The sequence below is a fragment of the Stegodyphus dumicola genome, chromosome 12, assembly GCF_044657685.1.
Source record: "Stegodyphus dumicola isolate Sdum_Otavi_A_Nest chromosome 12, ASM4465768v1".
In the NCBI taxonomy this organism is placed as follows: domain Eukaryota; kingdom Metazoa; phylum Arthropoda; class Arachnida; order Araneae; family Eresidae; genus Stegodyphus; species Stegodyphus dumicola.
This window is the reverse complement of record NC_140779.1, coordinates 42,095,645-42,120,618: the sequence shown is the minus strand read 5'-3', so window position 1 is coordinate 42,120,618 and position 24,974 is coordinate 42,095,645. Positions and strand designations below refer to the sequence as shown.

The 24,974-nt window shown below is 30.4% G+C and overlaps 1 protein-coding gene across 2 annotated transcripts in view; it reads right to left on the bottom strand.

Moving 5' to 3' along the window:
- Window positions 1-1,911: 1,911 nt before the first annotated feature.
- LOC118184787 (uncharacterized) overlaps window positions 1,912-24,974 on the bottom strand; it is a 197,908-nt gene continuing 174,845 nt past the window's right edge. The window contains exons 22-23 of one of the 2 annotated variants that reach the window (XM_035354515.2): window positions 13,797-13,871; window positions 1,912-8,230 (exon numbers count right to left, since the gene is read on the bottom strand). In XM_035354515.2, coding sequence (XP_035210406.2) covers window positions 8,132-8,230; window positions 13,797-13,871 — 174 coding nt within the window. In that variant the 3' untranslated portion in view covers window positions 1,912-8,131. The remainder of the gene's footprint in view (window positions 8,231-13,796; window positions 13,872-24,974) is intronic. The other variant, XM_085827652.1, reaches the window with a different exon arrangement.

Genomic DNA, 24,974 nt, shown 5'->3' with positions numbered 1-24,974 from the left:
TATGTATCGTTCCAGCATTAAAGGGTATGGTCTTAGCTTGTGCAGTACACCTGGTACACTTTATCTATTCATCTGCGTGTGCCAGCTGCCGATCACTGGAGAACATGAATTCAGAATGTTAACAGAAATAACCAGTGATGAGAAAAATAATCACAGCTGAATGACTGTGTGTAGTTACAAATGACTTTTACATGCACTTATTTCTACATGATTCTATGCTTATAATATACTGTTTTTAATCTGAATTTATTATGACTCTTATCTGAATAAAAAGTCATCATTCATATTGCAGATTTATGTAAATTGCATAACATTTTTTTGGTATTGTATATAGTTTATTTTTTCATACTACTCATTCTTACAGTATATAGTTTACTTGTAATCTGTAGCAACTATTCTTCAACGTTATTATAGCTCATGGTTGTATATCCATGTCTATGGTTATTTGCGTTCCTTTTCCCATGATATTCTCCAACAATCTCATGCTCCTATTTCATACATTGCATCTCTGGTTGCCTAAGAGTTGAACTCCTTGGGATTTTTCTACTGGTTGGGTAATTGAGCTGTTTGCTTACTCAGTTTGCAGGAAAGCTGCCCTTCCTGGCAGTGCAACAAAGTTCCTAGAAGACTTTCTAGTTCCTAGTTCCTAGAAGGAACACCATATAAATGCAGCTCTAATAGTATTCAGTCAGTTGTTGTTTCCGAGTGATTTCAGAGACACTGCAACGTAAAGAGTGAGCTGAATTGCATTTCAAATGCAGCTCCAATAGTATTCAATCAGTTGCTGTTTCCGAGTGATTTCAGAGACACTGCAACTTAAAGAGTGAGCTGAATTGCGTTTCAAATGCAGCTCCAATGGTATTCAATCAGTTGCTGTTTCCGAGTGATTTCAGAGACACTGCAACTTAAAGAGTCAGCTGAATTGCATTTTAGAATTTACTTTGTGAGTGATTTTAGTAATCTACAATATTAGTCGTGTTATAAAGATTCTGAATCTCTAAGTTCTTCTTCAGTTATTTACTTGATTTGCTGTGTACTGCTATTTTTTCTGTATATTTCTAATTACAATTAATTGTCAGTTTCTTCCTACTCATCTAGAAAAATTATTTTAAGAGGACCCATATCTGCATTTTTAATTTTGATGCAATTTATGATATGTGTAATGCAAATAATTTATATTTAACTGAGGATTAATTTAAATGACAGTGGCCAAATAATTGCTGACTTTTCAAGACGGAAAAATTAGAAAAAACCTTTCTCTAATATTTAGTGCTAAGTTGTCTTGGAACTTCTAATTAGAAAACACTTTTTGTCTATTATTTAGTGTAAGTTGTTTTGGAATTTTTAGTGTACTTAAAGTGTTACTTTGTTACTTTTAATGTACTTAAAGTGTAATAATTTATATTTAACTGAGGATTAATTTAAATGACAGTGGCCAAATAAATGCTGACTTTTCAAGAGGGAAAAATTAGAAAACACTTTTTGTTTAATATTTAGTGTAAGTTGTCTTAGAACTTCTTTAAAGAAGCTGAATAAATTGTCAGATTTTTTTCAACTATTTATAGTGAAAAAAATTTATCTTAAATGAAGAATGTTTCATCACAGTTTTTTGTTTTTACCATTTTCCTTCTACATTACTCAAAAATAATCTTAATACAACACTGTAGTGCAGATCATAAATTAGATTAATTACTGTATGGAATTTGAAACTATTTTGTCAAAATTATATGCACATATTAAGCAAGAAATCATATAATTTTTTCTATCACTTTTAATACAATGTAAAATTACCCATTAACTATTCGTAATTTTTCATTTTAAATAAACAATGCATCAAGATTGTAAATATTTTGTATGTCCTTTATAAAAAAAAGATTTGTAGGTGAACCATAGATAGAAAAGAATGAGATGAACACATATGCCATTTTGTATTTACACATAATTAAAGTAGTAAATTGTACAAACAGTTAAAAACAATGTAAAATTATACAAAATGTACAAAAAGGTGTAAGGAAAAATATAATAAATAAATAGTTAAATAGAAGATAAAATAAAAAGAGACTAAGTCAAAATGACTCTTCTGAAAGGAGATTACATACCAGTTATCTTTGGTCTTGCAAAACATTTTAAGTTTGAAATAACAAAAAGGATTTTTCTTCTTTACAGACATAAATATATATATATATATATATATAAAAGAAAAATCTGAACTGATAAATTAATCACAATTTTAAAACTGTACAGTAAAACACATTTTCAAACAATATTTCATCTAAACATTAGAAAATATACAATTAACTTATACGTGTTAAGTTGAGCTTTATGGCATCATAATATATCAAGTACACTTCAATTAAAATCTTTAAATGATACAACTTCAAATATTAATCTCTAAGATGAAAAACATGAAGGCTGTAGGATCTAAATTAAAAATAATTATTTATAACATGAGCAATGTATAAAATATAGTCCACCTAATTAGATGAAGAGAAAATGACATCATGTCATCATAAATGAAAGATACAACCACAAGATACCTTCTTCCCCTTCAAACATCTAAGTAAGTTGTTTAAAAATATCATAATAATTGATACTTTGGAAAAATTGTTATTCATTTAAGTAATGAAGGGGAAGAGACATCTCTGTAACAAATTAAAAAAAAAAATATCAATTATTAAAATTTAATTCAAAAAGTTTCTCAAATTATAGTTTTTATCATGCAAATTTAAGATATAAAATGTATGTAAAGTAGTAACTCAACACACTGTTATCTCAGTTGAAATTGTAACCAAGTTATTTTTACTTGAACTATAATCATAATAAATTAAAAACTACTATTTGGTATGAAAAATGATATAAAATTATAGAGAATTTTTCTGTAAGATTCATATGGTAAAATGGATAAAAAAATTTTAGACAATGTAATTGAGATGAAAATTAATGATATTGCAGTCTTGGATGGATATGTGTTAATCGATGTAATGATTTTCTATAATGAATGTAATGATATCCTATGATTAAAAATATTTTGGAATAAAATATTTTTATCAGGAATGTCTAAAAAGAAAAACAATCTTAGTCAAAAAACTTTTAAGTAATAAACTGAACTAACAACTAATAAACTGAACTTTAAGTAACAAACTTAAAACTAACAACCAGTTTAAAAAAAAAAAAAAAAAAAGAAAAAGACTGATTTTGAAAGGAAAAATATCAGTATTTCATTCATTCAGCAAACCAAAGTATTCATTTTCATATCTAATTTATAATATTTGTGATTTACTTTCCATCTAAATTTATTTCACTCAAATAATTGTCTGTATTTACTATGCACACATACAGTACTGTACCTTACAACACTCGAATAATTATCTATGAAATGCAGTCTTGATATCATTTCCTCAAAAATACAGCCTTTTATGATAAATAGCGTTTTAAAGAATGATAGTACACATTTCATTATTTTTACTCAACAGCAAGAATGATATGTTAATAGTAATGTATTATAACTTCAATAAAGAATAATGTTTTAAATATGACTTCAGTTCTGACACAATCCAGAGAACTTATCGTTCAACACGAAATTTTTAACATTCATAGAAGTTTCTAAAATATGTCAACATTATAGTAAATTTTTCTTTCCTGCTATAATTATACAACAGCATTAAAAATTTTATTAAGCTTAAAACGAAGATTCGATCTTACACACAGTTTTTTTTTAATACATCAATTTACAAAACTTTTAACAAACAGCAAAATCTATGTTACTAAACCTACACAAAAGGTTGTACTAAGTAAAAATACACTGCACAAATTAAATGCATTTTTCATAGCATCTTACTTTGTTCATTCGTAGATCAATACATAAGTATGTTTTAAGTAGTTTCAATGCTTTCTTTTTACATTAGAAATGGTGCTTTTTGAAAGCAAAGCTTTTGAATTCCTCACATGCTTATACTCCATATAAATGTTAATACAAAGTATTTTATTTCACTTAATAAGAAAACTGGCACAATATTAATAAGTATCAATGCAGTTTAATTGTGAAAGGGAAAGAGTAGTAAAATCTTAAGCCAAAGAAATGTTAATTACACAATCTTAATTAGTAAATGAAAATACCTTACTAAAATGTTATTGTACGTTAAACCAGGCTACGAGGCTATGATATGATCTTTAATTATTTTATAAAATAACTAAAACATGGCAATATTTGCCAACTTTTTTACACACATTTTTTTTCTCAATTGCAGAAGAAAAAGTCTCGAACAGTTTGGGTAACATTAAATACAAATGGATATTTTTGAATGCATGCTACTTTCCTTACAGTAAAATTGCAATTTTTTAAAATTTTTTTTGATTAAATATATATATCATATTTTGTATTTAGTTTCTGTATTAAAATTTAATGCCCAATCTCTCACACAGGTGTAGGTTAAAGCAAGGTTAGCACATGCAAATCCCAAACTATTAGACATCCCCAGGCCTTGTTAATTGTTAACATAAAGATCATCAGATCCCTTTTCAATCGGGGGGGGGGGTGTGTGAAGGGAAGAATATGTCTATAAGTAAATGGCCTCTTATTAAAAAAGAGCACTTGAACTAAAACCACGACTTGAGAAAGAAAAACATTTGAAATGAATTATACATCTTTTTTTTATCAAAATATGACAGATTCAATAATAGATGACTATAACTTCCACCAAGTGTAAACAGTCTAAGGAGTAAAAAAATGAAAAGTAGTGGCTTTGTAATAACAGGTCGGATAAAATTCAACATAGAGTTAATGAATATCTTCAGAATTAGTATAATTTTAATATATAATAGACTCCATACTAAATCTCTTTACCTGTCAGTAAGAAGGAACACAAATTTTATCTAACGAAATTAAACTGATGAGCTGATTTTATCTACAAACATTTAATTCTTTAAAGTGAATACTATATAATTACACAATAAGTACACTTATTTTTTATATTTGTTATTAATTTTATATACAATTTCATTTATTTTAAAATTTTGAGAGATAAAAGATGCCTTACAATTTTGATTGAAACAACTTATGCAATATCCTTATTCTTTTTATACTCTTCTGTCAAATATCAGGCTTCTACGAAGAAAGCAGAATTTACAGGAAGGAATCAAAATTAAGGATTCGATATTATATGCTGTTTTAAAAGAACTAAAGAATGATACTGAACAGAAAAATAACATATGCATGCTGAATTTTTAAGTATACGTGAATGGGAAAGAGAACTAAATAAAAAGTGAACTATTAAAGACATGACTAGTAAACTTCGATCACAGAACATTTACTCATAATTTTAATTATAGGTAAATGCTTAAAGTATTAGTTTTAAGGCCTAGAAATTTTCCTGTCTCTGTATGATGAATATCCATACTGCAATCACTTTTTCGTTTTTTTTAAATTCAATCAGTAGCATGAAATAGCAGTAAAATTCTATAAAGTTTTGAATGAAATCTAAAACTTGTGCTTGCTGAAACTCGTATATAGCCTCGGACAAAAAACTTCAAAAAATAAAATTGATTTTAATACATAATTCAATGCATCAAAACAATAAATAAAAATATCTTAGTGTCACAAGCAATAAATGTCAATAAAAAGGATTTTTTTTTCTAAATTTACCAGATTGGACAATATTTTATATCTCATTCAGTGTTTATTACACTACCCATTCTGTAGAGTTTTATATGCATATTGCTACAATTTAATACATTAAATACTTTTGATTAATAACATCGATATGGCATTTTGAAACACAATTTCAATTATTATAATTTCAAATATTCACAAGTCCCAGTAATCTTTAAAAATATTTCTTCCTTTTATAATGGAAGTTCTGTACAATGAAAATCTGAGTTTACAAACTGTATTATTTAATATTATGCCTCAAAATTTCAGAAGTAGCTTCAGTTAAAAAGTAAATACATATACTATAAAAAAAATCTCCCCCTCCAAATTACTTTTCATCAACACTTTGAGAAGTAGGTTAAGCAAGCAGATAATGCTTGACTATTGTAATCTAGAAATTTGCAATTCTCAAGTTCACTGTGACATTTTTTTAATAGTATAAATTCTCGATTTAGTCTACCCTAATAATAAAAATGATCCTCTAATAAGCTATATATTTCCATAACAACATATATATGTTATTTAGAAAACCTTATCTCAAAATAAGTTCAATTAATAAAATCAAACTTGTCTAATAAAAATACAAATGAACATTTTTTACTTATTGAAAGGACTTCATTTTGTAAATTTGAAATGAATTTTAAAAATTAGAAATGCAATAAAAATATAACAGTTCCTAATGATGATTCAGATATTAAAAATTTATATTTCTCAAAGTGTTCATAAGAAGTTAATTAATGATGGAATTCTGCAACAAAATAAATTCTATTGCATTCTACTGCAGATGTAAATATGTTTCTACAAAGCTTTATGGCTTTTCAATAAATATTTACTATTTTCCTGTAACTAATATACTATAAGTTAAAACAGTATAAATAATGCAAATGCACAAAAAATGTTTAATTAAAACTGCTAGATTAAATGCAGCTAGTATGTGAACTTCAAAAGAATTAATAGATCTCCTAGACTAATGCTTAAATGCTTCAGAAAAGTAATATGTTATCATATATACAAAGGAAAGAAGCAGTAAAATCTAACTTTATGTTCTTCAGATTATCAGTTCTGACTGCCATCTACATAATATTTAAACATGACAGTAAATTATTAAAATGTTACTATAAACATTTGAAAATTATTACAAAATGGAATATTTTAGACAGAAATTACACAACAATGCTCTGGTTCATATTTCAGTGGGATTAATTAAACACAACCTTAGAACAGGCAAAACATATCTCGTCATAAACTGAATAATGATAACCTTTAGCCTATTAAAACTGATAAAATTAACTACAGTCAGAAAGATTATTATGAGGAAACTGCAAAAACTGTAGGCCAGCATTTCTAAATTAGTACTTTTTACCATGTGTGTAACTTTAAGAGATTGTTTTCACATTAAGTAAACACTTTGCTACATATTTTTTGAGCAACCTGACCGGCCTATAAGCAAATACTGCCCACATTTGCTTCTAAAAAACTTTTCATAGTTAATTCTAGAATCCTTGAGTTATACCATCAGTAAAACTACAAATTTCTCATTATAAATATATATTGTATGTATATATTTATGCATGTTATGTGTACGTTATGCATATATAAATATTTACAGCTTGAAAACACATCCTATTGTATTAGCACCAGACACACTGCACATCAACAGTTAAATTTCACAAGAAAACACATATCCATGCATTTAAACATACCCAAAAACACTTCGAATGAAAGACTGTATTTTAAAAAATCCAACAACTTTCTAAACATAGAGACATTGCCATTATAATTTCTCTACGAGCTATTTTACACTATGTTAGAAATATATTTACACGAGCAGAATTTTTTAAAATGTAACAATATTCTCCAACCATTAATAGGAGATTCTGCTTCTCATTAGTTCGGAAGAAATTCAACAATATCACTAATACCCTTTTTGGTCATATTTTCTTTTGTATTTTCATTGCAAAATGTTCTTTTACTCAATAAGTTATTTTAATTTTACGTTCATATTTAATGCATATATGTGTACATATAAGCAGCAATTTATTGTCATTTTGAAGTACATCCCCGTCAGACCTAATAAATTTGTATAAGAATCAAAATTAAATCATTGCAAATAAGTTACTCGGTATAAAATACAGAAAATGTCAAAGATAAAAACTACATCTGCATATAAATCTTAACTTTCTTTCAATCATTCCATTCAAGGAAATTACACCTATTAGCATTTGTCATTCAATATAATATATTACTATATAAGACACCTTTAATTTGTTTGAAAATTTTGGCAATGAACAGTCTCATTTACAAGTAAATTATACAACTCTATATAATACTGTATCTTGAGTAACTGAACATCTTTGCGTGGTTATATTCTACATTCCCAGAGCACCATGTCATGTTGTGTGCAGCTAAGTGCAAAATTCCACAAAGGCACAATATAATTTCAGTTTTGCCTAGACTTATGGAACAGTACACACTGTATATTTTTCATTCCCTGGAAACCATTAATGATACTGTAGTCCCACTTTCTTGAAGTACTGCTACAGCTTTATTATGGTCTAACTGTGTGAAATCATTTCCATCAACCTACAAATGACAAAATTGTCATTGACAAAAACCATTAAATGATACATGTAACTTCTAATTTTATTGTTTTGATTTGATAAAATTTTCAACACACTGAAAATATATATAAAAAATGATACATGCAACTTTATTATTTTGGTTTGATAAAATTTTCAATGCACTGAAAATGTATAAAGTTTAAAATCCAGATATCTAATAACTGGAATGATCTATTATCCAGATCCTCTATACATTTTTTCAAACAATTTTTTTCTTACCATAGTGTACAAACAGATAATACTATAATGATGGACATATAATAACTACAACTACATGAACAGATAATATACAGGTATACTAGTATGAAAACTTAACCAACTTTTCTAATTTTGGCAGTAATTCTGTCAAAAAGAAAAAAGGGAGACATGAAATAGTTCACAAGACAGGGTTAAGCTTCCAAAAGTAACATTTTTCACTTCAGATAATAAAACTGAAGAATTAACTGCCAATTGTGAACATATACTAGATATAATAAATGGTAAAGAATAGAATAACACAGATAAAACTAAATAATTATGAAGAATTTATATACGTCAATACAGTACAAAGTCTTTAATCCGGACTCGTCGGGACTTCGGCAATTCCGGATAAGTGGTTTTTCCGGATTATGGATCATCAATTTAAATCTGGTAAGATGGCATGCAGAAATAATAAAATTAAAAATATGAAACTGTAATTTATGAAATAAAGAGCAATTATGATCTAAAGTAGTGTTTCTCAAACTTATTTCTTCTACCACCCCCTTTGAAAATAAATTATTTTTCATCGCCCCCCATTTTTTATACACTCCTAAAACTTAAAAACCACAATTTCTTTACTTTAATTAATTTAGTTATAGTGTGCTTTATTATTCGGTTCTGGTGTTTAAACTTACATTCTAAACTAGAAATTTTTACCAGTGTGAACAATTAAAATGCAACTTTATAATATTAATAATATATTTTAATCAAATTAAAAGAAACAATATAGATAGGTAATCAATTTTAGTTTTTAAACTAATCTAATGGGATGGATGAATTTGATGATTTTTAACAAGTTTGTTGATATGAGGTTCGATTTTACTCAAAAACAGTCGTAAGTCGCCGCGTTTGGTAACTTGCAAATTATTTCTCTTTTTAGTAAGCAGCGTTGTCACAGTGCCAAATCCAAGTTCACACAAATATGACAATGGGAATGATATCAAAAATTGTTGAACGATCGACCACAATCCAGGATCGAATCTGCGGAATTGACTTTTGTAGCCAAAATTAATGGTAGCCATTTTTAAATTTGATTTTATTTCCTCGTTCGCTGTCAGTTCTATAAGTTCTTCCAGCTGGGGTGATATTGCTGTGTTGACTTTTGAAAAAGGATCTAACACCCAGTCTAGTACTATTTCCAATTTCAAAATGTCCTGGAATTTTTTAATGAAATCACTGTGAAGATTTTCCAAATGTTGGCAGTAGACGAGCAAGTCGTCGTTGTTGCAGGATACTGATAAATTGTGAAAAGTATGGAATTCACGTCTGCCGATATTCTTCTTGTGTAAGAGCAGCTTGGCTACGAAAGCAGCAACGATATTTTTAATTTTTATTAAGTTCAAGTCATCGTCTTGAAGTTGGAGATTCATATCATTAAACAATGTATAAAGGTCTGTCAGGCATGTGATATCATTCTTTGATGTGATGAGGTTTTCGCGTAATGCTGTGTCTTTGTTTTCCAAGAACTCTATGACAGAATCAAACAGATTGTAAAAACGAGTCAGACAGTTTCCTTTTGATAGCCAACGCACTTCTGTGTGAAAGATCAATCTGTTGAAATCTTCATCATTAGCAACACAAAGCTGATTAAATAATCTGTCATTTAAAGAGTCGTTTCGGATTTTATTGACTGCTCTGATGACATGTTGCAATGATTGAAACAGTCGTTCACTTAAATTTCTAGCAAATAAATGCTGTCAATGTATAACGCAATGTACAGCAATCACATCAGGAATTCTGTTTTTTAAATACAACATGAAGCCTTTTTGAAACCCTGTCATAGTTGGAGCACCATCTGTAGCAGCTGATATAATATTCTTCAAGGGAATTCCTTTTTCATTACAAAACTTTACCAGTGTTTTAAATATGGTTTCTCCCTTTGTGTCTGTCTCTAAATTTCTAGCAAATAAAAGTTCTTGACATATTTTTTCATCTTTAATGAACCTCACGTAAGAAAACAACAATAGTTCATTAGTTGGTAAAGTGGACTCATCCAACTGAATTGAAAATTGACTAATCTTCAGATGATTGCACAATGACTCTTCAATGTTTTCAGCCATTTCATCAATTGGTCTTTGCACAGAATTATTGCTCAAAGGAATTTTTCGAATTATATCTGCCACCAGTTTATGGAGCACAGTAGTTATAACTTCTTTTATCTCCGGCAAAATTAACGTTTCACCAATGGTGTGTGGTTTACCTGTTTGAGCAATTAACAGAGAGATATTGTATGAAGCTTGAAGTCCATTATCATCTTGCTTAGCAGCCATCGAAAAAAGTTTTGATACACTTGGCTGAGCATTATTTTCCTGATCTTGAAAATAGGTTACACTTTTGTCCTTCTTATCTGGATGCATTTTATTTAAATGATCTTGGAGGCTTCATCGCTTCATTTGAAAATGTTTTTGAACAAAGAAGGCACAAAGGCAAAGATGGGTTTGTCGAATTTTCTATGAATCCATATTTAATATATTCTGCACTGTATTGCCGCTTCTTCTTTTTTGCTTGCGACATGGCTTTTTTTTTTTCAAAAATATGTAAATAAAGTGTTGAATTTAAATACGCGTTTAAAGACAGCGCGCGAAACCACTAACGTAAATATAAGAAAAATTGCGAGCTTTTATATAGGATTTAAATTAGCAAGCACTGACAAGAATAAGACAAACACGCACAAACTCGTTTATCTCGTTCGACGCTCAATCGTATTGAGCAAGTTAGGACAAGTATCGATGAACCAGCCGATTGCTACCATGCACAGTCCCTTTTCGTATTGCAAAACCGCAATATGAATCAACGATTCTATTCTGAAAAGGGGTGATACGCTGAGATGGACTTTTTCCTCAGACTGGTTTTTCAGAAGCATGCATGTTAAGTAAACATTTCTCTTTTGTCTCAACCCTATTTTGATGAACTCCAAGCTGACCTGACACATGCGTAAAAGCGCTGAAGGTTTCTCCAAACGAAAACGGACAGTATGTCTACGGAGCACAACATCATAAGTGCACCAGCTCCCGCAGTTAGTCTTTTCCCCCGGAATGTTTGCCACATTTGGCGATTCAAGCATTTACACAGCTGTATGTTTTTCGTCATTTTACAACGTACTTGCATATGGCGTGCGGGCTATCCTATTAAATCTATGTTAAGTATTTTAAGTTTCTATACCATCATACAGGGTAGAAATATAAACTAAGTATTCGTTATTGTGTAGTAAGGTTTTAATTCTAGTGAAATTTAAAATATAAAGTAAATCAAATTACAAATCTACCATCGCCCTCCTAACTCACGTCAACACCCCTCATTGTTTTCTGGGCCCCTTAACGCCCTCCTCTACGTCTCAAACGCCCACTTTGGGAAAGACACTGATCTAAAGGGTATCAAAATTTACAATCAAACAAAACAAAACAAAACAAAACAAACAAACAAACAAAAAAAAAAAAAAAAAAAAAAAAAAAAAGAGCTTAATATTTATTTGTTTACTCTTTATTAAACATTTCTTTCAATGTAAGTTGTTTAAGTTGCTTCGTTTTTTTTGTGCTAATACTTTCTCTTTAATTCTATAAATAGTTATAATTTCTTGTTCAGTTCCACCGTTCAAGTCCTGTAATTGCCGAGTCGAGAATACCGACTAACTTGTCAATCGAAATTTTTTCGTTTTCAATAACCTCTCTGTCACTTTCTTTACTATCTGAAGCGGTACATCGAAACATGCTTTTGCTTTGTAGATCCTTTGGCAGCTCCAGAATCGGAAACAATTTTAGCTTAGCTTATACTGTCTGTTATACATTAAACGCGCATGCGTGAACATATTATGTGCATGCATAAACGCATTATGCATTTATGCTTGCACAGAAAGTTTGTATATTTGAGGTCCTGATAATAGATCATTCCGAATTAAAGGATTATGGACGTCCAGATAATTAGATAATTTTAGCCTAGCTTATATCGTCTGTTCTACACTAAACGTTTTATGCGCATGCATAAACGCATTATGCGCTTACGCATGCACAGAAAGTTTGTATCTTTGAGGTCCGGATTATAGATCATTCAGGATTATGGACGTCCAGATTAAAGACTTTGTACTGTATACAAATGAGAGAAATGATAGATGTAGCATTCTGGATAATTTAAAATTATGCAAAACAGCAGATTTAATTAGGGACAGATTTTGACTAAGACTATTAATTTTAAGGGTAAAATTCCTATTCTTCAAATGAAAATTAAAATTTTACATTGGCATGTTTTTTTCTTCCCTTGCTGTCAGATTCTAGATGATGATGATGATGATGATGATGACAAAGAAATTGAACTAGCAGAAAATTTAACAAATATCCTGGAAATTTTCTGTTATTACATTTAAGATTTTAAATCAATAGTGTTGTATATGATGTTAGGCATTCTCATTTTAATGAACTTAAAGTGAAACTTCAGTGAAAGATAAAAAGAGATACTATCTTCAATTTTTAATTAGTTTTAAAAACTACATATCAATATTGTATGCAATTAAAATTTTGAGATGATTTATTTAAACTTTTCAATATTAAATCGGGCCCACCAGCGGCCGAGCGGTAAAGTCGCTGAACACTGGTAGTTCGGTCCGAGGTTCGAATCCCGCGAACGGGCTGGCTGTATGGCCGTTTTCGTGGTTTTCCCCATGTGTAACGTGTATACGAGCCAGTTTCCCTTAGAAAGTCCTCCACGAAGGCATCCCTCCCCTTAGGCAAATAGCCCTCGTGTGCTTTGCCATAATTAAATACACCAACACACCAATATTAAATCTCATGTAGTAAACTTAATCCTTGATATTTTGCTTATTCTTACATTATTAGGAATTTCATGCTTAATTTTGGTTTAAAGTGTAGTAATTTTGGCTTATAGGTCTATTTCATATAAATGTGATTTACGATTGGTCCCTCGAGCTAAATATAAAAGTAAGAAATTAAAATATTTCAATCTAGATTTAAAATATTTAATTATTTGACTGTAGTTTATTTTTTTAGTTAATAAATGATCAGTAATTTCATATCATCTTACATTAAAACTAAGAATTTAAAGCCATTCTAAATTAGGACTTATTAAAAAAATACAATTTGAGAACTTTATTTATCAGATTACACTAAATCAATACAGCAATGACCCAGAAATGAAATGTTTTTAAAATTTATTTATGAGTATAGTACATTATTAAGTTGCCTCAAGTATATTTTCTAGAAAATAAGAAATTTTTATTTCCATTAAATGGTATGTGCTACTGTAACCAGAAAGTATGATAATTCAAAAGTGGAAATCACCTGCAATATTTTGTCCCCGGGTCTCAATAAATTGCTTGCTGGGCCATTTTCCAAAACATGAGCAACATAAATGCCCTGCAATAATACAAACATTATTTTCACATAATTTAAATTAAGTTTAATTTCAGTACACCTAATACATGTCTATGAACATTTGGAATATTATTGTATCTAACAAAAATTATTTCTAATGCCATATGTTTCATACTCTTAAAAAGGATTGTTTATTTTATATATATTTCTGTATGCTTCATGTATAACCCTGAAGTTCCATTGCTTTAATTTTGTAAAGTACTAAATTTAAATCATTGTTATGGTTAGGCATGACAGATTAATAACATTAGGTTAAATGTTATTGGTTAGGCATGGTATTTAAGAGCAAGTTTCGCTTTTACAGATCCATTTTTCTACAATCCATATTTGCCTTTAGTCCCTTCCATGTTGTACAAAAGTTCAGTAATAACTCAAATGTTCTCTCAAAAAAGGTATGAACTAGATGTAAAATCTTTAGCTATTTTTACCCTAGTGCAGTTTTTCTATACCTCTTTGTACCTGAAGTAAAACTACACTGACTGGAAACAGAAAAATGATATTCATGTTTGCAGCAGCCTCCTCCTACATGACACTTTTGAAAGACAATAAGAACGGAGAAAATGCTTCACCATCCTGTCCTAACCTGTGAACTTAGACAATTTCTTAAGAGGTTGGCAGATGGCAAAATAGGAACTTTAATTTACTGCAGTGTTCTTTTTCTATTAATTTTAAGGGAAATGTGCCTTTATTTCTCTGCAGCATATTATATAGCTGTTAGAATAGATACATCACAATGAAATAACATGGCAGATCCTTAATCCTTTACAAATAATTGCCATGAATATGTGGTGGGTGCAGACTCACTTAAGAAAATATGTGCCACATGCATATGACAAAATTCTAAACTCTCCTTAGAAAATAAAAATAGCTTCAACCTTAAAGATGGGTGCCTTGCATGCATGTTTTCATGCAGAATGTTTATATGTTAACACAGATGGTGTTCTTTACCCATCCCACTTGATACAACACATTTACGCATCTTTATTTTAAGGATATAAACCATTAGATATATAATTTTTTAGTTTACCGGTTTTTCTTCTTTTCTTTCTAATAACAGCCCACTGTTATGGATTTTGTATATATGCAAATTATTTTAGTGAAATTATATGTAAAATGTAGAACCTCTTGTAGAGTGCAACAGGAAAGGGCTAAAAAATATGAAACTTCACTGGAAAAATAAGGTTACATGGGCAAGTCCATTTAACTTTGATGTAAATGGTTATCTTGCCACATTGAGAGACAGCGCAAAGATAGTAATGGTTTTGGAGACTAATTTTTGTTATTAAACTTGGGGAGAAATCACCAAAAAACACAAAACTTGGCAACATTTTGATCCCTGTGTAACTGTAACTGGTCCAATTCCCATGTAACTCTAACTGTATATGCCTTCCAGCAATTTCAAGAAAAAGAAGTTATTAGAAATTTCTTGGACAAGGGAAACTATATAAGATGGGAGAGAGTATTAGTTCTCAGTTTAATTCAGAGTTTAGCTCAGAGTATTGAAAGCACCGAGAGACCACTCTGAGAATTTAAGCACTCGAGGCTTTTTATATTGTCTTGTGTTTAATGTTCTTAGTAGTTCAAAGTGGTAACTATTGACTATACTCTGTTATACTGAGAACAGCTGTAAAAGTACTTTTGTGAATAGTTCTACAACTGTAAATGTTTTCCATTTAGGAAAATAAATTAAGTTATCATCAATTCTGTCTGCATTCAATAAATTATGAACTCATACACACATAACAATGTTTTGTACAAAAACGGCAGTCAAGTACATTAAAGAAGAGATTAAAGTGGGCTAAGAATTCGGTTAAAGAAGATAGGAAAGCTGTCCAAGGAAAGGCAGAAGCGTTCCAACGTAAGACTGAAGCATTTCAAGAGGAAATGAAAAGATCAATGCCTGATAGAAAAATGGTTCGAGGTTATGGAAGATTAAAATAGACACGGTTTAAAATAAAGTCAGAAAAATTGAAGAGTTTAAGCTGTTGAACAACAAATTGAAGAAATATTTTCTGCTCTTTGAACAACAATCAATGACAAAAATTTGGCAGCTATTGCCAAGGAAGTTAACAGCTTGAAGAAATCCACACTGACACTGGACAGGATTATGACGCTTTTAAATTCATACCTATGACTTCTCGACCCTCTCTAAAGCTATTCACATATGATGGAAAGACTTCCTGACAAATGCACAAGACTCAGTTCTCTATAGGCAAGGTGCACTTGAATGGTATTGCAAACCTAATGCCTGCCATCTCGCTGCTTCTCTGAGAGAAGGCAGAGCAGATATCCTTCAAACTCTGCCTGAAAACCAGAAGCTAGATGTCAAAGCTCTATCCCGTATGTTGGAGCTCCACTTTGACAAGGAAGAGTTTAAAAGGTTATAGCAAGCTCCAGTTAATATCTCACCAACAGAAGCTCATAGTAAAACTGACGAGGTTGCCATGGATGTTGACAGGCTGTGTCATCTTTTCACTTTTAAGACTGCCCAGTAGAAATGAGGGATATCCTGTTCCTACAGTATTTCATCAATGGCATTTGAGATCCTGAGATACAAAAAGCCCTGTGAATGGTGGATGTCAAGGATCTAAAAAGAAGTTCAGTGATCACCATCAAATTCATGGCAGCCCAACAAGCAACCCATAAGGATTGCCACTCAATCAGAGCTTCTCATGTCCAGGAGCCAATGGATCAACTGACTACTCATCTAGACCAGGCAATTTAATGATTTGAGGTGCAGCAGGAAAAGCAACCAAACCAATCGTTAAGCGTGGTGATGAAGGCCACATATGAGGAAACTACAGGAATTTGACATCACTATCTCATCAGAAACAATCATCATGCAGAAATGCCGAAGCTCTGTCTAGAAGACCCTGCCCAGAAAGCTGCCGATACTGTATCAGATTGAAGAAAAATATGAGCTGGTTAATCCGGTTGCATGCCAAGTTACAAATTCAACGTCGGCTGACCAAGACACATGGGGTTACGAAGATGTCATGAGAGGTCACTTGGAAGATGGTGACATTAAACCCATAACTGATCTAATGGAGTCTTGGAATAGGAAACCTATCTTGCAGGACATTTTAACCCATAGTTACAACCCCTACAACAAAATAATACTGTGCTCTCTGGGCTCACTCCATATGCAAAATGGCGTCTTGTACTGTAAGTTTGAATCGGATTAATGAAAGGTATTGCAATGACAGCTGATACTCCCAGGATCCTGTATCCCAGAAATCCTTAACCCCTTGCCTGTGACTCCCGAACTGAGTTCGGGAAAGAGAAAAATCGGTGTTTCAATTCCTTGAAGCCCAAACTCAGTTCGTCTAATGCATAATATGTAATTTATCATTTTCCCAATAGATTGCGATACTTTCCCGCGAACTGTTCGTCAGTTTTGTGCCATTTGCCGTATTTTCGTAATTTTGCATTTCTTCCCAAATAACCATATTATGTTCGCAGTGTCGGTATCAGATGACGATGAAAACTATTTGCTTGGCTCTTCATGCTCAGATACCAGTATTTCAACAGAAGAGTAAGACTATTCTGAAAGTGACGATGAAAGTGAAACTCTTTCATGCCGAACCTGGATGCCGCCATGTTTGAATAACCTTCCTTTAGCTGCTCCAAGATTCCCATTCCAACAACTTTGAACTATTTTTCGAAGGCAACTTGATTTACTCCATATATATGCAACTATATCTATTATTATCTTATATATGTGTTATATATGTAACTATATCTATTATTATCTTTAATCATAACTGTAATATAGAATGGTAGATGAGCAATGTAGAATAAACGATGTTTGTGTATATCTTGTAATCATCACTGAGCACATACCCAACATATATAAAATACAACAGATGACGCAGCGAACTGTAGATTAAAAAAAAAAAAAACTTTTTTGAAGAACCATGCAGCATCCGTAAAGATATTCTAAACAAAAACATGATGGGAAGTTGTTTACAGTGAAGAAACTTATATTGCTGGTAAGTGTGTTGTTTATTTTTATTGGAAGTGGCTAAAAATACATATATATAAACTATTTAAAGTCCTAAATTAAATATGGATGGATTAAAGCCACCAAGTAATCTAAATTTCGAAGGTAATTTAAGCGAAAATTGGAAGAAATGGAAACAAAAATTCAAAATTTATATGTTAGCATCTGGTGGTATTACTAAATCACCTGAAATTAAAGTAGCTATTTTATTGCAAATTATTGATGAAGAAGCACTTGAAAAATTTAATACTTTTAATTTAAGTGAAGAAGATAAGAAGGATGTTGACAAAGTAATTGAAGCGTTCGAAAATTTTTGCATACCGAAAGCAAACGAAAGTATTGATAGACATATATTTTTCTGTCGAACACAACATGTAGGTGAATCGTTTGATGATTTCTTAACCGATTTAAAGAAATTAAGTAGCAACTGTGGATTTGCAGAATTAAAAGACAGTTTAATAAGGGATAGAATAGTAAGTGGAATTCTAAATAAAAATCTCAAAGATAGATTATTAAGGGAAGATCAGTTAACATTGGAGAAACATATTAAAATGTGTAATGCTTCTGAATTAGCAGAACTTAAGCTGAAAACTTTAACTGAAGAAAATAAAATAGAAGCGATCAAACGTAATAAATTTCCACCTTCAGAGGAAAAAAGTCAGTCTTGTAAGAAAAACTATCATGTAAAACAAAAGCAACAAAGTACTAAATCTTCTTCAAACTATCAAGGAAATAAGTACAATAATCCAAAACCATGTAGAAAATGTGGAACTTTTCCTAAGTTATACAACTGTTCTGCTTATAATAAGATTTGCTTGTACTGTAAAAAGAAAAATCATTTTTCTAAAATGTGCACTTAAAAAAATGTTAATGTTGTACAGAATAATTTAGAGCATGAGTTACATAATAATGGTAATGAGTATATTTTAGGGTCAGTAGAAGATACAAATCCATTTTCTAAAAATAAAACCGAATGGTTTGAAAAACTAAAAGTAAACATATCTAAATATTTATTTGTTAAGTTGGATACTGGAGCTCAGTGTAATGTGTTACCATTGCCTAAATTTAAACAATTAAATTTAAGAGATAAATGTTTGACTAAATCAAAAGTCACTTTAAATAATTACAACGGTACTACAATTGATGTAGTCGGAAAATGTAAATTATTATGTGAAACATCGAAAGGGGACAAGGATGAAGTAGAATTTCAAGTTGTAGCATGTGATAAAACTGTTCCAGCTAATTTTAAGTATACCTACATTGCAAAAATTAAACCTAATACAAAGGATTTGTGCAGTAAATCCTGATTCTAATGAAAAGTTACCAGAATCTTTAAAAGGATATCAAGATTTGTTTAAAGGAACTGGGAATTTAACTGGATATACATATCATATTAAATTAAAACCAGGAGCTATCGGTAAAATAGAACCCTGTAAGAAAATTCCACTTAGCTTTATTAAATCCATTAAAAAAGGAATTAGCAAGAATGGAAAAAGATGGTATTATAAAGAAAGTTAACCAACCAATTTGTGAATTCATTAGTGGTAGTAAGGAAAAAGGATGGTAATTTAAGAGTGTGTTTAGATCCTCAGCATCTTAACCAAAATATACTGAGAGAACATTATCACATACCAACCTTTGAAGAAATTTCATCTCAAATGACAAACGCAAAGGTCTTTAGTATTTTAGATGCAAACAAAGCATTTTGGCAAATTAAACTGTCAGATTCAAGTTGTGAATTTACTACATTTAACACACTATTTAGTAGATATTGTTTTTTGAGGTTTCCATATGGACTGAGTTCATCACCAGAAGTTTTCCACAGAAGTTTTTCTGAAATTTTTAGTGATTGAGAAGGAGTTCAAATATAAATAGATGACATATTAGTTTGGGGGTAAAGATAAAAAAGAACATGATTTAAGATTAAAGAAGTTGTTGGACAGAGCCAGAGAAAAGAATGTTAAGTTTAATTTAAATAAATGTAAATTTGGGCTGAATGAAGTGAAATATATGGGACATATATTTTCTAAAGATGGGTTAAAACCAGATGAAGACAAAATTAAGGCTATTCTAGATATAAAACAATCAAAAATGTGAAAGAATTAGAAACTTTCCTAGGAATGATTGATTACATATGTTTCTAGATTTATACCTAATGTATCAGAATTGACATCATGTTTAAGAGATTTGTTGAAAAAACAAGTTATCTGGAACTGGAATGTAACACATGAAAAAGCATTTAGAAGACTAAAAGCTGTCTTAGTAAATAAACCAGTTTTACAGTATTATGATATAAAGATGCTAGTAGTTTTATCTGTAGATGCATCTCAAGAAGGACTAGGAGCAGTCTTACTTCAGAATAATTTACCAGTAGCATATGCATCTAAGGCATTAACAGATACACAGAATAATTATGCTCAAATTGAAAAGGAAACTTTAGCTATTGTATTTGTGTGTAAGAAATTTCCCCAGAATATATTTGGAAAAAATATTACTGTGGAAAGTGACCATAAACCACTGGAATCAATTTTCAAAAAGACATTAAATAAATGCCCTGTAAGATTACAAAGAATGCGTATAAGATTACAGCCATATCAGTTTGAGATAAAATATAAACCAGGAAAAGAACTTTTTATAGCGGATCATTATCAAGATCATTCACTGATAAAGGATCTGATTTCTTTGAAGGAGATATAGAAGGGCATGTTGGATTAGTTGTAGAATATATACCAATGTCTAATGGTAAAATGGAAGTTTTTCAACTGGAAACAGAAAAAGATGAAGAACTACAGGTTTTAAGAAAATTAATTAAAACTGGATGGCCAGATGAAAAATGTATGGTTCCAAAACTAGCAAAACCATATTTTAACTTTAGAGAAGCACTATCAGAAGCAAATGGATTAATATTTACTAAAGAACCAATGATATCTAAAGAAATACCTAATGGTCCATGGGAAGAATTGGGAACAGACCTCTTTTACTTTCAAGGAAGGGATTATTTAATAGTAATAGATTATTTTAGCAAATATGTTAAAATTGGACATTTGGAAGATTTGTCAAGTGTAGCAGTCATAAAGCAATTGAAATCAATTTTTGCAAGACTTGGTATTCCGAAAATAGTATACTATTCGGATAATGGTCCACAATATAATTGCAGGAAATATAAAGATTTTGCAAGTAGATGGAATTTTGAAACCAGAACTTCAAGTCTAAATTACCCACAATCTAATGGAATGGTTGAAAGACATATTCAAACTGTCAAGCGAATGTTAGAAAAAGCTGTAGTTGACAACAAGAATCATATTTAGTATTACTGGAATATCGTAACTCTCCTATTTCAGATGAAATTAAGTCACCTTCAGAATTGATGTTTGGATGAAAAGTAATTGGATTGATGCCTATAAAAGAGAATTTCGTCCAAGCTAAACGATATGAAGACCATAAACAACATTTACTGAAGAGACAAACCTTACAAAAAAGTTATTATGATAGGAATGCAAGACCGTTAAAACCACTGAAAACAGGAGATCATGTTTACATAAAAGAGAAAGGGAAAAAACTAAATGAAAGAGGAAAATTATAGAAGAAGCTGAAAAACCACGTTCATATAGAATTATAAGAACAGATGGAAGAATTGTAAAAAGGAACAGAAGAGACCTTTTTAAAGGAAATAATCAGAAAGATTTTGCAATACAAAACAACTATGAGAATGAAGTTATAGATGAACCCGAGATACATGAAAATAGTAGGAGCACTACAAATTTAGATGTGCCTGTAAGTCCTTCAAAACCTAACAGAAGTGTTGTGTCACCAAATAGTGAAAGAGGTATAGTATCATCAAATTTTTCATATGGACATAACTACGTTACTTGATCTGGTAGGACTGTTAAGAAACCTTATTATTTAAAAGAATATGTTTAATTTTACTACTATTATTATTTTTTATAAAAAAGGATGTTATATATGAGATGTTATATATGTAACTGTATCTATTATTATCTTTAATCATAACTGTAATATAGAATGGTAGATGAGCAATGTAGAATAAACGATGTTTGCGTACATCTTGTAATCATCACTGAGCACATACCCAACATATATAAAATACAACACACATTACAGAAGAAACTAATAAATAGGCACAGCAATGCATTGAAAGGCAGCATCTGAAGCCAAATGACTATGAAATGAAAATCCATGTTTTAGAGGATATTATTCAGAAGCCAGATGTCACAATGTTTGGGTCAAAAATGACGTCTTGAAACTCCATTCTTTTGCGAAACTATGTCCTACTACAGATTTCAAATAATAAGAAAATATTTACATTTTGTGAACAGCGAAGAAGTCGACCTTGAAACACACCCTAATGCAAAACTGCACAAAATTTGGCCATTCCTGTAAAAATCTGAGGGATATGAAATTCATGACAGCTGATATAAGTAATAATATTGTTGTATTAGTGTATTATATTTATCTTGAAAATTATGTCATTTGATTAGTTTTGCTATAATTAAAGTTTAAAACTGCTGTAATCCATTAATATTAAATAAATAATATATATAAAATGTGAAAATATTGAATATAGTAGTTATTTTGTTTAAAATTTGTTTTTTAAAAAATAATCTATTTCTAACATTTTGATGATAATAACAAACAAAATTAAAGAAGGGAAAAAATACATTTCTGGCACGTTTTTCTCAAATATATTCCACAGGCAAGGGGTTAAAGAACAGTTGTCTGACAGGAGGCCACGTCAGAATAATGAAGACTGGTTACAGTTCGAGAGTGCTTGTGCTGGAGTAAAGCAAGAGTTCAAGAGTTGATGGGCAAATGTTGCTAGAAATTTTGTGAGGCCTGTGCAACCCAGAAACGACTGAAGAAACACAATCATTGGAAGCTGTAATGTTACAATGTATGAGCGTCTTTCGAATGCATTGCCTATATGTAACTATAACTGTATATGCCTTCTAGCAATTTCAAGAAATCAAAGGGACTGGAAATTTCTCAGCAGACAGGAAACTATAAAAGACCAGAGAGAACATCAGTTCTCAGTTTTTAGTTCACAGCATTGAGAGATCTCCTGTGAGCTTCACTCTTTAGATGCACCTTGCACTGCATTGTATTTAATATTCTTAGCAATTTAAAGTGGTAACAAGTGATTGTGTTCTGTCATACAGAGAAGAGCTGTATGAGTACTTTGCGAAAAGTTCCAGAACTGTAAGAAATTTCTTTAGGAAAAACAAATTTTATCAAGCTATTATCGGTTCTAGGTGCATTCAATTCATTAGGAACCTGTACACATGTAGTAATATTATGAAGACATTAATACGATAAACATCTTTCTAATGGAACTTTTTATTTGTACTGGATGGGAAGACAAGGCATAGCTGAAAAGCTCCAACTGGGTGTAGGTTAAAAAAGGTTATTATTTTATGTTGTTACTTTTGCAGAGAGTATTATTTTGCCTGTCGTTTATTAGGTTAGCTTTCAGAGTAGGCATATCAGATTGAAAGTAGAGGTTATAAAAATTCTACACTGTCTGAGCAAGAAAATATTTTATTATATATTTATTACCAAAATCAGGCAACATTCGAAGTGAGACTTTATTTCTGAAAGGCTGAAGCCAGTTACACAATTTAAAAATAGCTTCAACTGATGAGTCCTCTACTTATGAAGGCTGGTTGTCTCTTATAAAGTTTGTTTCATTATCTCTATTTTGGACCTTCAAGATTAAAGTGTGACATTTTTTATTTATAAGCTTAATATAGTATCTATAAGTTACATATGTTATACAGCAAAATGTAAGGCATTTTCTAATTACATATAATATAATTTATTAAGATATGTCAGTTCTTAAAAGCAGTATAGTAAAGGTTGTATTATCTGTCACTGGACTAACTGGAAAGCTCAAGTAACTGGAATATTTTATAATTTTAGAAAAATGTAATGAATGACAAATTTGTTATGCTATTACACAGCTTGTAACACACACTATTAATACACTGTCCCAAACAATGTGATTTAGTGCCAGTCATGGATAAACATGATGTCACAACACAATCATAAAAAGTTCGTTTTAGTTTAAAGTAAACTCGATGAGGATGTTTATTTATTTTTTTTAAAGAAGAATTTAAGTTCTAGTTTTTATTTGCATTCTGAAAAATGGTTAATATTTGTGACAGCATGCATTTTAGTATTTTCAAAATTACAGGACAGGGCATTAAAAAAAAAGTCTTGATACATGACTTTTATGGATAAACAATGGCAATGTAATCTGAAAAATTATGATTAGTGTTTTAAATTTTTTACACACTATATCCATAACTTGTAGCTCTTTATCATCTAACTAAATAATAAAAAAAAAAATGATAGGTTCCTTTTAACTTCTGCTGAGATAACTGGCAGCATCTCCTTTAACTTTTATGTCCAGCCAGATTTTACAATCAGATCAGATGTTTTACATTTAAAGCCTAAAAAATATGTCAGCTTTTATGCATGAAATGCATTTCCTCCCCAGAATCTGAATTTTTTTCTGCAGCGAGAGACTATCTTGAAATATTCACATGCATCACTGCTTTCTTGATACTTTTGTTATGCTTAAAAACAGCCGATAATTTGCCACTTCACAAATTCTTCCACATGATTCTTCAGAGCTACAAACTGTTTTGTGTTCTGATATACTGAAATCAAATGCTCTACTGTAATAATTCATTCAGATATTCACTTTTCACAAAGTGCTTGACTCACCGTCAGATGATGTAATGCCTTGATTTGCATATCAAAAACTATTTGAACATTTCTGATTGAATAATGCTAATTAGGCTTATTTTTCACACATTTCCTGCAAAAATAGATTACGTCGATAGGATATTTAATGGAATATCATTTTGGGTACGTAAAGAGAAATTTAGACATCAGTATATTTTACTGGGGCTAGTCGTAAAAAAATTATACAGAATTTAACATGAAAACAAATATTATAGTAATTTCAAATAGGATAATAACAAAAAAAAAAATGTATCTTCAACTAATTATAGGATTTTATACTGAATCAAACAAATTTTAGCTCTTATTAACCTACA